Source organism: Drosophila pseudoobscura, chromosome 4, assembly GCF_009870125.1.
Source record: "Drosophila pseudoobscura strain MV-25-SWS-2005 chromosome 4, UCI_Dpse_MV25, whole genome shotgun sequence".
In the NCBI taxonomy this organism is placed as follows: domain Eukaryota; kingdom Metazoa; phylum Arthropoda; class Insecta; order Diptera; family Drosophilidae; genus Drosophila; species Drosophila pseudoobscura.
The window spans coordinates 5949270-5964001 of record NC_046681.1 but is presented as its reverse complement, the minus strand read 5'-3'; the positions used below and the strand labels follow the sequence as shown (position 1 = coordinate 5964001).

The 14732-nt window shown below is 38.9% G+C and overlaps 2 protein-coding genes across 3 annotated transcripts; one reads left to right on the top strand and one right to left on the bottom strand.

The window, feature by feature from the left end:
- Positions 1–6805: 6805 nt before the first annotated feature.
- Positions 6806–11215, top strand: Lamp1 (lysosome-associated membrane glycoprotein 1). The gene is made up of 4 exons (XM_033381055.1): positions 6806–7013; positions 9482–9865; positions 9928–10149; positions 10202–11215. The coding sequence occupies exons 1-4, from the start codon at positions 6956–6958 to the stop codon at positions 10540–10542; spliced, it is 1005 nt and encodes a 334-aa protein (XP_033236946.1). The 5' UTR covers positions 6806–6955; the 3' UTR covers positions 10543–11215.
- On the bottom strand, positions 10856–14635 carry nompB (intraflagellar transport protein 88-like protein nompB). Of its 2 annotated transcripts, XM_002133096.3 has the most exons (8): positions 14233–14614; positions 13973–14175; positions 13682–13910; positions 12859–13624; positions 12597–12796; positions 11607–12531; positions 11460–11549; positions 10856–11400 (listed from the first exon to the last, which is right to left on the bottom strand). In XM_002133096.3, exons 1-8 carry the CDS (start codon positions 14347–14349, stop codon positions 11273–11275), a joined length of 2658 nt encoding a protein of 885 aa, XP_002133132.2. In that variant the 5' UTR covers positions 14350–14614; the 3' UTR covers positions 10856–11272. The 2 variants fall into 2 exon arrangements, with proteins under 2 accessions (XP_002133132.2, XP_033236945.1); XM_033381054.1 differs by lacking the exons at positions 10856–11400; positions 11460–11549 and having other exon boundaries at positions 12439–12544; positions 14233–14635.
- Positions 14636–14732: the final 97 nt, after the last annotated feature.

Below are 14732 nucleotides of genomic sequence, written 5' to 3'. Positions count from 1 at the left end.
AACAAATAAACGACAAACAGCGAAACTAAAAAAAAACGCAGAGCAGCAACTGTACTTAAAAGAAACCAAAAGGAAAAACAAAATAAACTTATTTAAACAAAAATGCATAAAAACCATTATTTATATTTATAACAATTAAATATATATATATACACTATATATATACAAATTGTACAATTGGAAGACATATATACTTAAAGAGCAAGAGTCAGTCCCCATTGACCCATCCACCAAACCAACCCAAACCGAATATAATTTCTTTAAACTTTAAATTCGTTTTAAATTTAAGCAGGGCAACCGCATTGGCATTCGCATCCACCACCACATGAACAAATAGCAAAGGCGAACAATTGTTTAAATACGAAATTTATGAGGCAAACCCGAACATACATAAGGTGTAGATTTTTAAATAAACAAATATAAAAGGAAACCCCGTGAATAATAAGAGCAAACTGCAACCCAGGCGCGGCATAGTTAATAAACCATACATAAATTAAAGCAACCAAAAGAAAAATGCATAAATGAATGGCAAAAACCAAGACATATTTAAAATTAATACTCTTCACCTATTATTGAAAAACAAAAAACAAACAAAAAAACAACAAGGAAAAACAAAACCAAACCCAAGATCATGAATGTGAAAATTGCATAGAAAACAGAGGAGGATTATTGAGGCAAACAAAAGAAAAACAGATAAACGAGAAATAGCTGAAAAAGTAAAGTACAGAGTAACTGGTTACAATAACAATGAAGAGCATATAAAATTAAAATATATTATGTATACAACAACCAAAAAGCAAAACCAAAAACCCAGAAATAATAATAAAAACGAAACTTAATTCAAACTAAATAAAAAACCAAAACCGTTTCCATCTCCATGATATGTTTTACAGCTGAGGGCACAAGCATAGTAGGATGATGCTAGGGGAGGCGAGGCGAGGCGCCCTGTCTTTCGGACTTGACTTGAGAAATGACAGCGAAATCGCATTTCAGAACACCTCAAAACCAACCCACAGAAAAAAGAAAACAGAAAACACTCTACTCTTGATTTACAGCCGGACCGAACAGTCGACTCGAAATGAATAAAAGAAATATGTGTGTAGGCCTCAACTAACTTGCTAACCAAACGCGCTCTATTTTCCCAAATAAGTAAAAGAAAAACCATTAAAAAAAAAACCAAACAAAACAAAACAAAACAAAACAACACTCTTAATGGCATACCAAAAGCTTAATAAACTAACCCCCTTTTTCCATCCACTTTAACTAGTGTAATTTCTAAGCAGAAGACGAAGGGCAGGCAGGCAGGAGGCAGGAGGCAGGAGGTAGGATGTCAAGGCAGTTTATCCGATAAAATGCCAGGCCGAACAAGTACACGATGAATGCCGAAGAGAAATCAATAAATAATAGTTTAATGGGAAATGTTATACATAAATATATATTTAAAATATATGTATTATTAAAAGGGTGGACAAACGATGTATTAGCCTCTACTTTCATCAAAGAACTTGAAATGTAAATGAAAGCGGCTTAAGAAATTGCAACAAATAAAATACCAAAAAAATTATGCCTCAAAACGAACTAGAGACGGAAAACATTCCGCTTTTAACAATTTCCCATTTCCAATTAATTCCCAAGAACTTCCAAAGTTTCCACTTCGTTCCTCTCTGGTTCTGGTAAAGTGCATTTCATTGGCAAAAACCCATTTGTTTTAGTTATTAAAAGTATATATTTTTAACGAAATTCTTAAAAACAAAAAAAAAAAAATGACGACACGCAAAATTGTTTAAACATATAACAAACCAAAAATAAATAGTTTTCTAAAATTTTTGCTAGTGCATGTTTTCCTATGACTAAGCTAAATAAATTATGAAAAACGAAAATGAAAATGAAAAAGAAAATGAAGATAATTAGTTAAGTAGTCTAATCAAATGCCAGCAGCAGAGGTTGTCACTCAACACACACACACAACAGATTCCTGTTGGGAGATCGATCTTTCACCGTATACTATTCACATTCAATACCCGGCAATTGCAGACAGAGCTTCAATTAAAGATATACGAGCATATATATTGTATTGTATTGTATTTAAAGGCCCCCCATAGCTATGCGATCCTTAGTTTTTTTTAGAAGAATTTCACGCACAAAATTTGACTTGAAGACGATACGATTGATTTTCTTTCTCTGGTTTTGTTGTCCCCGGCAAAGTGTGTTCCCAAAACCGCCGATAAATATTAATAGGTTATCTAGGGTAATAAAAGAAAATACAACTTATAAAATTATAATAATAGTAACAAAACGAACAAAACCAAAATATAAGTACATGAAAAAAGATGAAAAACTGCCAAGTAAATGTTTGACCCTCTAGCTTAATAAATTGGCTTGAAAATTTTTCGAAACGACGTTCTTCTTTCGTTCAGTTCCAGCTATCCTGTCCGGCAATTGCCAGGGAAAATGTTTCGGATCCACATCCAAATCCAGATCCAAGCCCAAATTGGGGGAAGAATGTGAAAACAAACCCTTTGCAGACTTTGCTCACATCGATAGGCGGCAACTACTAGCACACAATTTAAATGAATTATATTTAACAAGCATATATATAAACTGCCATTTTTTACACCAAGATGTAAAAATAAAAATATAAAAAAACTAAAACCAAAAAGAAAGCCAACAAAAGAACGACATTTTTTGTGTGTAAACCGACAAACTGCGATCAAAAAACACCAAAGGGCAACAACAATAAATGTTCAACATTTTTCACACAAGTTTTTAACGATAGTTTGAATAACTTCACCTAAAATCATATATAGACAAATTCTTGTTCGACCTTCGCTGAAAGAAAATGACAAAAAGAAAACACGAAGAAAAAAAACCAAAAAAGAAGAAAAGAAAAACCAAAAGTCAGGCCGCAATTCCAATTCCTTCTCGACTGGACCCTGGGGATCCAGTCAGGCGTGTTCCGAGAGTAGCCAGATCGTAAGGTTTGCACATTTTTCGGGTCTTCAGTTCAAGGGATCTCTCACAGAATGGTGCAACACACTGCGGCGCATATAGAAAACGAAATGTGTAGTAAAATAAATATATATATATATATAAATATATATAAAATATATAATTGTTTACAACAATATGTTGACTTCATTTGCATTTGCATTTGGTTTTAGCAACTACACAAAAACAAATATTATGGCAAAATTAGCAGCATTAGAAAACATGATAAAAAATAATATAAAACAAATGGATGGAATGAAGGATTGCAAAATGAATACAAAACATGGTGTATTTAAAATTAAGCTATCTAGAACTAAGGCAAATATAACATAAAGATATATATACATATAAATATATGAGAAATGTTATATACATAAATCGTAAATCGTAAATGAAATGAAGAAACAATGTAAAATTACATCTAAGTACGATTACAGTTTTTGATTTTTGATTAAACCAACCGAAAATCAGAACAACCGAAATTTCAAACCACAATTTGAAGAACAACCACAGCCCACAGAGGAGATTTGTTTAAAACAAAAAGAAAATCGCGCTAAAACTGGCTTCACAGCCGCTTAACAAATTTAGTTCTTGATAAATTACCTAGTGAGAATACCTAGTAGGAACTACTTTATTATTAACGAAGCAACCAGATACAATTATATTTTAATTCAAGAAATGGAAATTTCTCCACCCGCGCAGATGTCTAACAATAAAACAAAAACTACCTTTAGTATACTTTTGAAATTCAATTCAAAATGAAAACCAAGAAAAACCTAACAGATTGCTTTAATTTAGGTTTAAAAAAAATTAAAAATATAAATGAACAAAAAAAAACAGACAAAACGAAAAATCCTTCATAAAAATCATAGTAAAACTAAAAAATGTGTGTAACAAGATGATGAAAAACAAACACTGCTTTTTGTATTATTTAAGTTTAACTATAAAAATATAAATATTAAATGAAAAAAAAAAACAATAAAAAAAACATAAGCTGTAATATTAAAAAGAACTTACAAGAACAAGTAAATGAACATCAACAAACAAGAAGGGAAAGAACAACAAGAAAATGCTGCATAAAACATTGAAGATGATGAAAAACCAAAATGAAACGATGTGTACGAGTAACGAAAAATGAGAAACATGTTTGAAAAATTTTACTGAATTCAATAAAAATATTATGTTGATATGGAATTAAGTAATTCCAAATAAACAAAAAACAAAAACCGGGTGCGTTTTCATTTTTAATGCGGGCATTGCTGGAGACATGGGTATTTGGAGAAAACTTTCCATTAGGCTGTTTACACTATCGGTGCGTCAAGCGCCTTTCCATCCTACCGGAAGGGGATTAGTCCTTTTTGAATGTAGGTGCGTCTATTCAAAATATTCGATTGTTTCTGCACTTTTCTGCCTATCAGCGCAACTATCACAACTACTAACAACAACAAAATAGCTTATGAAAAATCAAATTTTGGCGCGTTAAATATACAATACAATCCTTTAAATAAACACTTTTCAGAGTTTTCAGAGTTTCAGAGCACTATGTTCTTCTCACTATCACTGATTCATGATCAGTCGTAGTTCATAGCCAGGTCTACACTCTTCTCAACGTATTGAATGACCGTACCACAGCTGCTGTGTCAATTGAATTTTGGGTAACATTCGTTCTCTTTGTAAGCGGAAATAAAATCCGTAAAAGATATTTCTGCAGAAATTTCAGCGTTTGCATCGAACAAAAAAAATTTTTCAATATCAGTTGGATAAAAGCAGATATAAAAATGGTTTCAGAAACGCTTTGAGCTACCTAAGTGGATTCTATAGATATCATTAAATAATATATTAACTATGTACATATACATATGTATGTAACTAAAACGTCCTGATTTCCATCGTTGTAATAATGGTGTTTCAAATTTCTGATTTAATATTAAGTCACTTCCTTCTAAATTAAGCTTAAAACTTGAAAAATATAGAGTTTTCGGGCTCCTAATAGCTCCTCCTTCTATTAAGGTTTTTAGCCTAGGTCACTTTTAGTCTGATTGAGACCCAATGGTCATTGGTTAAACACCTGAAGAATCATGGATATACATATATTTATTTCAATCAGAAACAAAACAGTAATCAATGGTGTGGGTGTTTTAAGGCAAGACAAATGCCACAAAAGTTTTCGAAACGAACCATTTCATCGTTCGAAAACTGTACAACAACAACTGGTCATGCTGCACTCCTGAGTGGTAATTAAACATCTTTTGATCGTCAATTGTTGTAGAATTAAGGAAAACCAGCCTCCACACATTAACAAATCTAATGGGATCTGTTTGTTTCCAGCTACAAAAAAACGTTTCAAAATAGCTATTCATCTTCTTGGAGAATATTATTAAAGCCAATATAACCATTATCAACTACCAAAGTTGGTTTCTTTATAATTGGGCAACAAATATTAAATTTAAATAAATAATTTGTTAAAAAAAAACGGATTAACAAAAAAAAATATGTAACGTAAATTATATGAACACTTTTTTGATACCCCTTTTTTTGGATACCCCTTGAGAGCCTATCCCTAGTGTTTACATCAATTCTGCATTTGAACACAGCTGCTGCCAAAAGTATTTTATGTATATTCGGTATTTAGTGCTCTTATACTCTTCATAGTATTTTCTAAGATTTTCCAGTATATTATAAGACGCGTTATTGACCAGCATCGAATTTCTGATTTCTTGCCATAAAAATCTCAATTTTTTCAAAAATGGGAAATTTTCTGAAATTGAGGGAATTTTTCCGGGATACAATGTCCTTTTCCCCTCAACAATGTCCATTAAATTCCACACTCACTTACGGCGCTTTCCATTATCACTTACGTTTTCTTACGTGTTATGCTGCTGACAACATTCATTTGTATGGACCAGACTCATGTGCCGTGAAATAGAGCAGCATTGTTCCTCAACATGGTGCGGATTCAGCAACATTTTGAATACCCTGGGGAAATGGATGCTCTAGAATTAAGAAAATGTTTGTCATCTAATGCACCAATAAAGGGCAAAACTAGTCAGTTTCTGTTGAAAATATATTTTAACGATATTTTGAAAGTTGTGGTCTTCTCACAGAAACAAAGAATTGGTATCGGGGTCAAGATATATTTACAAGACCCAAATCATTAACATAACAATTTGAGATCATTTCTATATTAATTACGTTTTAAAACAGCTTGGAAAAACAATTTCTTCATATATGTACATATATCAATGAAATAGGGTATATCTGTGGCCAAACTCCGGTTGACGTGACATTTCACACTCATTACGTTACATTCCATCACTTACGTTGCCACTATTTTTTGCTGACCTTTTTTGTTTAAACCTGGTTTTCTACACTATGCAATAAAAGAGATTACGTAAAAGTAGTCAATCAGGTAGAAAATTGATTCATTAATCGGATGAAATTATGTGGGCAGAACTAAGGGTTTAAGTTAGGCAGCATTATTCAACGGAATAAAGAAATTGAGGAATTGGAACGATTTTTCTCTTACGTTTTATTACGTTTCAATTGCTTGACCTTTTTCGCTAAAACCTTTTTTTACACAAAATGCAAAAAAAAGCAATTATTTAAAATAAGCCAGTTAAGTAGAAAATAGATTCTTTAATTGGTTAAAATTATGTGGGCATGGCTAAATGTGCTATATAGCTGAGAATTTTCCACGGAAGATCAAAAACGAGGAATATGTAAAATGGAACTTGAGTTCGTCAGTATATTTACGGTATATTTTTCGAGTAAGACGGTATGTTTCGGTATATTTCTGAGGGTCGGACGGTATATCTGATCGAAAAGTCTGCGGTCACACTGAGTGTCAACGAAAAAAACTAAAGAACAACAACTAGTGTGCCAGACAAGAAAAAAAGAAGAGCAGAGCAGAGCTACTAAAGCGAAAACTTACCATAAGACAGATATAACAGACTCGACAAGTTGCAATATGTTTGCCCACAAATTAGTGCTGCTAGGCACAACATTGCTATTGCTGAGCAGCGCAGGTGAGTGCAAAAGAAACTACTTGAACTCGAACCCATCGGCCCCGTAGACACCCCACTCACCATTAAACTGCGTCGCACTGGAAGCCTTTGTTCAATTTGCTTATTCATCGCGAATTATTTATATTTTTTTGGTTTTGCTGTCTCGCTTGTTCGCGCACGTAACCCGCTGTTTGTGTGTTTGTTGTAGCTTTTATCTGTGAAAGAGTTAAAAACAAGCAGCACTGGAATATAATTAAGCGATTTACACTGCAACAAAAGTGTCGTACCGTGTGTGTTTTAGTGTAAATTGAATTATCTAGACCTATCTGCTATTGCCCTTTGGTCACTTTTTTCTCTATGCTCCTCTGACCTTAGTTTGTTCTTTGGAAAATTCCCCCCCCACAAAATGGTGACTTAGTACCGTTGCAGGCAAAAAGGAGAATGCCGTCAACTCTGTCTTCATCCTCCCCCCACTGCCCGCTCCTCCGGCTACCTGCATCCAAGGGTCTGAGGGAACATGAGAAATATCATCCAGATAAAGCAATTTCATTGCACCCGCTCTTTCTCTCCTCTCTATCCACTCTCTTTCGATGCAGGCATATTCAATTTCTCGTCTCATCTTGTTCTCTTTCTTCTCTCGGCTCCTCCTCCTCTATTGTGCACTATATAATTATATTTGATTCACAGCACCAACCAAATTGTTATTTATTTGCTTAACTTTGCCACATTGTTCTTCCCTTATCGCCTCGACGCCCTGCTATGCCGCCAACGAGGGGGCGTTTTGCGATAGATGGTACGCGTAATTCCCTTATAGCACTAATACCAATTGGTTCTCGTCTCCGATTTCCTGTGGTTTTTGTTATTTCTCAACTCTCCGACTCGTCCACGGCTAATCTGCCATGCCTATGTCATTTATTTGCATTTTAATCAGCCGCCTTATGCTGGCACACAGTAATCTGTTTGATAGTTGTGGAAAAATCGGAATACGAGCGTCTCGAGTGGCGAATGTGTAGCTGATAAGATTTGAACTACAATAAAATGCAGTGCCCTATATGTTTACATATTGTGCAAAAAATAGTCCAAAGAAAACTAGCCGGACACAATGCGGAACCAGTTGTGGATCCATTCAACCATATTATAGAGTTCCATCTCTTTTGGAAGAACTCTCTTGGCAGCTAATTTCACTTGTGCGGTCATTGGAGTCCTTGGAGATTCATGAGATTGCTTTATTTTACTTTCTATGGACTCACCTATGTATATCCCACATAACATTTCCGAGCTATAGGCCCTCACACACCGCCAATTAGTCCACACTCGTATTCTATGCATTCTTTGCTTTTACTCTCTTCTTGCATGCCGTTGCGAAATAAATCTTATTACCACAAGCGATTTATTTTCCCATCGTTTTTCTCTGTATTAAGCGTCTGGGTCCGCGACACGCCCCATGCCAGGCTGTCTGTCTTCTTTCCGTCTCTCTGTGTGCTTGCTTAACTTGCATTTAAAGGTCATCTCTCTGGACTGCATTACAGAATGGCATTGAACTAGAACAGGGCCCAAAGGGGGACGGCTGTAACCGCAGAAAGGACGGGGGTGCCACAGGGTTCAAAGCCAGTTACCAGAACAGAACAAATTTGCGTTAAAATATAATAAAAAAAGCTGCCTTTTACAACAATTATTCCATTAAGATAGCGATGAATCATGCCCCAACAACTACTAAACGCTTGCCACTCCATTGTTTTTCAGAGAACACATGACTGATTCGAAGGGAATGATCAAAGGGCGAGTTTGTGAGGGATAGATAAAATTGTTGACTTGCATTCGGGAACTTCAGTAATCTGTTGCCGCAGAACAGAAAGAACACTATATAAAAATATATGACAAAATTCCCTGGAATTTCGGTTCAAGCCTAAGCAAATGTTCTACACACTAGATCAAGTTATCCAACAGTTTTTCGCTCTATTCGCTGTAAATGTGTGGCCACATTTGTCCGCTTCCCTCTGTTGGGTTACTTGCATTTGTGCGGCCCATCCAGCAAACGTGATTCTTTCGTTATCAGTTTTTTGCTCCAAAGCTCAAACGAATTATTCATCGAGCGGAAAGTGAGTCACCTTGGTGACAACCCAGTAAAGGCTTGATGGGGAAGCGAAACAAAGAAGATGCAATCCCAGCTCATAGTCGACAGGGTTGTCTCTGTAGGTCCCCGGAATTAGTTTAAAAAGTTAGGAACTGTAATAGTACTGTACTTCAGTCTACAATGAAGATTCAGCTACAGCAGTTGAATGAACTCTAGATACCCTTTATAATAAGTACCTGAAACAAAGCGCAACAGACTGATGTAAGCCGGTACCTGCCTATCCATAGCACTCTCCTCATTCTCTTTTGTAGCAAAACAAAAGCCAAGTCAAATATTAAAGCAAAAAGCACATGCCGATAAGATACTTTCTAGACAAAGACCTTTAATAACAACTGTCCCTTTATATTTCTTACAGTCCAATCACAAAGTTCAATTAGTTTGAAGGATGCCAATTTCCAGGAGGCACAAAAAGCTCCGGAGACCACCTCAGAAGTGCCGCTGACATCGAGCAGCAGCACCTCCACCTCCACAACAACAACAACCACTACAGCAGCACCAACAACTTCGACGACTACTGTAAAGACAAGCACCAGCTCTAGCTCCACATCGACGACAACGACGACCAGCACTAGCACCAGCACCAGCACTGAACCACCAAAGACAACCACTACACCTGCGCCAGTGCCAACCACGACCCATGCCCCACAACCATATCCCGCACCCAGCGTGGGCACATGGAATGCAACCTGCATTCTGCTGACCATGGCCGCCCAACTGAACTTTACCTATGAGACCAAGGGTGAGCACCTAATCTTTCCACGAATGATCCCTTACTGAAGATTTCTCATTCTATTTTTTAAGATGGAAAGATGGCCCATGGTCTGTTCAACATACCACCCAATGCCACCATTGGGGATAGTGTGTGCGACAGCCAGTCCATTCAATCCATTCAATTGAGCTGGGGACCGGTAACCTCTGTGCAATCGATGGTGATGCAGTTTGACAACAAGAATGCAACTACTGTATTGTCTAGCATCCAAATCCATTTTTCTGTTATCACCGAGGACTACCCCGATGCCAAGGGTAAGGAGTCCTGATTTCTGTATAGACATATTTTTTAATTCTCCCTTTGCAGAGAACCAAACTCTTCAGCTGATTCATCGCGGCAGTGAGGAATTCAAGACGCCCGAGAAGATGTCCTACCATTGCACACGCCCTCAGAAGCTTAACTTGACCGAGACCGTGGATTTGAAGCCAGAGATTGGATGGCTCAGCGTTAGCAATGTCCAGGCGGAGGCTTTCCGTGGGGCCAATGCCAGCGGATTCTCCACCGTCCACGATTGTGATAGCTCGGAGACCTCAGATGTGGTTCCCATTGCTGTTGGCATTGCCCTGGCCGCCTTAATTCTGGTCGTTCTCATCTCGTATCTGTGCGTACGCCGTCGATCCATCTCGCGCGGCTACATGAGCTTCTAAAGAGGAGCAGTACCCCAGAAAATAGGGCAGGTTCGAATGGGATTGAAGCAGAGTTCGAAAGAGAGATAGGAAAGCGTTTGGTGTGTTTGAATTCAGAGAGAAAATTAAGATTGATTTTGATAATTGGAAGCCGTCTGTGAGAATGTGAGGAATGATCAATTTCTTGTTTCGTGAAAAGTTCAGTTCAGTTTTGTTTTGTATTTGTCTAAATCGTAGAACGCGCTCAAACGAGAAAGGAATAGAAAAGTGGAATATGAGGGGGAAATGTAAAAGAATTCAATCTGAAGAAGCTCTGTGTATCTGTGTCTGTAACTGTTCCCATGTAATGTGTATTCATAAAATGGTATTCTCCGCCTCCGTCTGTCACTTTTCTTTATAAAGTCCCCCCTGAAATTTTAAACTTACAATAGAAGCACCCAACAACACACGTTTTACTCAATAAATCACGTAAATTTAATTAGCGTGTGACACTCCAAAAATGTGAAAACGAACAAGGGTTCAACGCTTTTGGCTGATGCAAGGTCGTTAATTATGGTCAGTAATTATAAAGGCAGTCGAGTTTTTCCAAATAGAAGGAACATAATTTTAAATTTTCGAACGTAATATTATCAAAACACAACACAGATTTATGTATTATTGGCCTTGAAAGCGTAATAAAAATATTTAAAGCCAACATTGGAATATCTTTTGATATACATATGTATGTATTTATTTTAAGAAACTATGACATTTAGATAGGCAACAAGCTTTCGGCATTCATCTCCGCATCATCATCGGAATCATCTCTGCTGTGTTGGCCACGAAACATGCCGGTGCGTGGACGCTCTGCTGGCGGACCCAAAGGATCAAATTGTTGAACTGCCAACAAAAATACATATCAAAAAGAGTATATATATTTTTTCTAATGGATGTATCACCTGAAAACGTGGCCGAACTCTGTCTATAAGCCATAGTACCGGATAGATCGCTGTTTTCCTGGAAACGTTCCTCATTCGATGGTCGGATAGCTACAAAAGAAAAACAATTTTCAGGAGTGGAGCGGTTAAGATATGCCAGATCCTTACTTCTCATTCGACTACTGCTTGAAGTTGCCGATGATAGACGCTGCTGCTGGTAGCGTTGCTCGTTCTGTCGCTCCTGTTGCAGCTTGTGGAGTCGGGCATAGTCCAGGGAATACCTCTCGTGGAGATCAGTGAGACCCAGGCTCTTGGTCACCTGCATCAAAGCCCGCACGCAGGTAAGGTTATCCGGAAATCGAGCATAGATCTTCTCGAACATCCCCAGATACTGCTTGGGCGGCAGATAGGAGTTGCGGAAACAGCTGGCGATACGCAGCATGAGGTTGGGGTCATTAGGATCAGCCAGAACCGCTCGCTCGTAGTAGTAGAGGGCCTTTTCCGTGGCCTGCAGCTTAATGTAGTAGGAGCCAATGGAGCTGGCAATGCTAATGTCGCTCATGTTGATGCGGTAGGCCTCATTGTAGTACTGGTTCGCCTCCTGATGGTCCTGAATCTGCTCATACATGGAGCCGACCTTCTCAAACAGACGCGAATCGATGTCGGCGGCGGATATACCCAGTACCTGCAGATACGCCTGCAGTGCTCCAGGGGTTGCTGTTGGCTTAAAGCCGCTCCCCACAATTCCAGAGCTATTGCTGAGTCTTCGCTCTTGCAGCTTTGCCAGCTGATAGTAGACATGGCTATGCTGCACCGAGTGCGGCACCATTAGCTGCGCCTTCAGCAGCTCGAACTGCTCCTCTGCCTGCTGAAAGTCCTGCTGAGCGAGCGCCACCAAGCCTAGATTATAGTTGGCCTCAAAGCTTGTGGGTTGCAGCTGGAGGGCTCGCTCGAAGCGATCCCTGGCGGAGCTTAGGTTCTGCTTCTGCATATCCACAATCCCAGCATTAATCAAGGCCAAAGCATTTGTCTCCAGAGCTCCGATATCCTGCAGCTGATTCAGGCAATGCGAGGCCATCTCCAGGTTGCCCAACTATGGATTAAGGCTAAGATTATTTAGATTATGAATCAATACAGGTGTACCCTTCCCTAACTTACACTTATGTAAATGAAACTCAGGTTTGTCAGTGCACTGGCCGTCATGGATCCCTCGCTCTTGCGATCATACATCTGCAAGGTTTCGATGGCCTGATTCACATCGTTCTGTCGAAGGTAGACCAAGGCCTTGTTTAGTTCGAGTTCATTGGCCAACCAGGATAGATTCGATGTCTTGATGATCTCAATGCACCAGTTGTAGCCTAGAAAATCGATGAGTTTTGCTATATACGAGTAATTACAGCTTGGGACAATCCACACATACCATCATTGTAGTTTTCCTCAATTATAGGTGATATTAGATCCACAATCATTGTAATGGAACGCTTCTCGGCATTCCTCTTTTGTTTGGTGTACAAAGCCAGCTCATCCGTTTTGAGGGCCTGCAGAACAGAACGATTCTTTGCCTTGGCCGAGGTATTGATGGACTCTTGTACCTTCTCGTAGGTGCTGCCACCCTCGGCATCGATTACGGCCACTTCGGCACCACCACCACTGGCCTCACCATCTGTGGATTTTTGTAGATCCTGTGCCCCTGCGACTTGTCCTGCCTGTTCGGCCTGCTGTTGCAGCTTGATAATATTATTCTCACTGTCCAGATCGCTTTCACTCTCGACGGCCTGGACATCGCAAAGATTGCGAAATGCACTCTTGATCTTCTCCACATCGCCCATGGCATAGTAGCAGAGCAGCAGATGGATCCCGCTCTTGATGTCCGGCCGCTCAGACATGATGAACTCAAAACTGGAGGCAGCGTCCGAATAGGAGCCCATCCGCACGAACAGTACGCCAATATTCTCGGTGATCTTCAGACGCAACTGGTTCAGGTTCTTGGGCACCGAATCCAAGGCCATGCGATACATTTTAATGGCTTTCGGATAGATCCCCATCTTGTAGTAAATGTTTCCCATGTTGAGCTTCAGCTGATTGACATGGGGAAACATCTTGTTCTTTGTCATGATGCTGTACGTGTTGAGGGCCTCGATGTGCATATCACTGTGCTCGTATTGCTCGGCGAGATTGAAAAAGACCTGACATAGAGATATATTTACAGGAACCGGCAGTAAAAAGAGTTCAGCCTAACTTACAGCATAAGTCAAATCAAAGTTGTGATACACATTCTCCCCTTGCTGATCCCGAAAGCGGTGCAGTGTTCGATCCAAGGAGAAGGCTTCTTTGGCCTTGTTTAATGCATCCGCCAGAGCAGACTTTACCTCCGGATTGATGTCTCCACTGGCACTCCGTGAGGTCAATACAATGGATGCCTCCAGTAGCTTCACAATCTTTGCCTCTAGATTTTTGTACTTAATCTGGGGACTGAAACGCAAGTTAAATTTTGATTCGATTCTCCTATATGTAATATGAAAGCATTATCCTACTTGACTTCCTTGGCTGCATCTACGGCTGCATTGGCCGAGGAGAGTGTCTGCTGCTTGGCCTTCTCCAGAAAGAACTGATCGAACCTTTGGCCAGCGGAACCACTGCTGTTGGCCGCATAGCCCACGGCCCGGACCGCAGTGGATGGTCTGGCCAGCGCTGTCTTATCCCCACCGCCTGCCCGACTGCTTACCAGATTACCGCGCTATAATGCAGGAATATTTATAATCAATGTATATTTTCTTAGGCTTAGTTTTCTTACCGAAAAGAGTTGCGAAGTGGGTGGCCGGGGTCTTCCTGCGGCTGTTGGTGGAGGCGGTGGCACTACCTCGGATTCGGGATTGGGGTCGACGGGTTGTTGTTTGTCCTGTACACTCATTTCACTTCATTTGCTGTTAAAATGTACTTTTCGAAATTCTTTCCTTGAATGAAAACAAATCAAGCGACTATCATTTGTTTGGGTTGACCGTTTCCAAGGTGATCCCAAAGCCAGAACGAGGTTGCCACCGTGGAGAGTCCTAAGGGTAGGAGAGTCCGTTTCTGTTTGAAATATTATATGGGAAGGCATATTGTCTACTGTAATTATAATAAGAATAAGAATCGTTAATATTTACATATATTTATCTAATAGTAGATGCAATTATATGTACGAGTATATATGTACATATCATCTCAATCATTTACTTTATTTGAGGAATCAAAGAAATTATGGAATTAAACTTTTTGTTCAAATATTATACAAATATATGAAATTTACAATAA

Coding starts and splice junctions, on each gene's coding strand:
- Lamp1 (XM_033381055.1), top strand. CDS start 6,956: ATGTTTGCCCACAAATTAGTGCTGCTAGGCACAACATTGCTATTGCTG. Junction 9,866..9,927: donor CTTTACCTATGAGACCAAGG/GTGAGCACCTAA, acceptor CTATTTTTTAAG/ATGGAAAGATGGCCCATGGT. Junction 10,150..10,201: donor GGACTACCCCGATGCCAAGG/GTAAGGAGTCCT, acceptor CTCCCTTTGCAG/AGAACCAAACTCTTCAGCTG.
- nompB (XM_002133096.3), bottom strand. CDS start 14,349: ATGAGTGTACAGGACAAACAACAACCCGTCGACCCCAATCCCGAATCC. Junction 14,176..14,232: donor CCACTTCGCAACTCTTTTCG/GTAAGAAAACTA, acceptor CCTGCATTATAG/CGCGGTAATCTGGTAAGCAG. Junction 13,625..13,681: donor ACTTTGATTTGACTTATGCT/GTAAGTTAGGCT, acceptor TCTCTATGTCAG/GTCTTTTTCAATCTCGCCGA.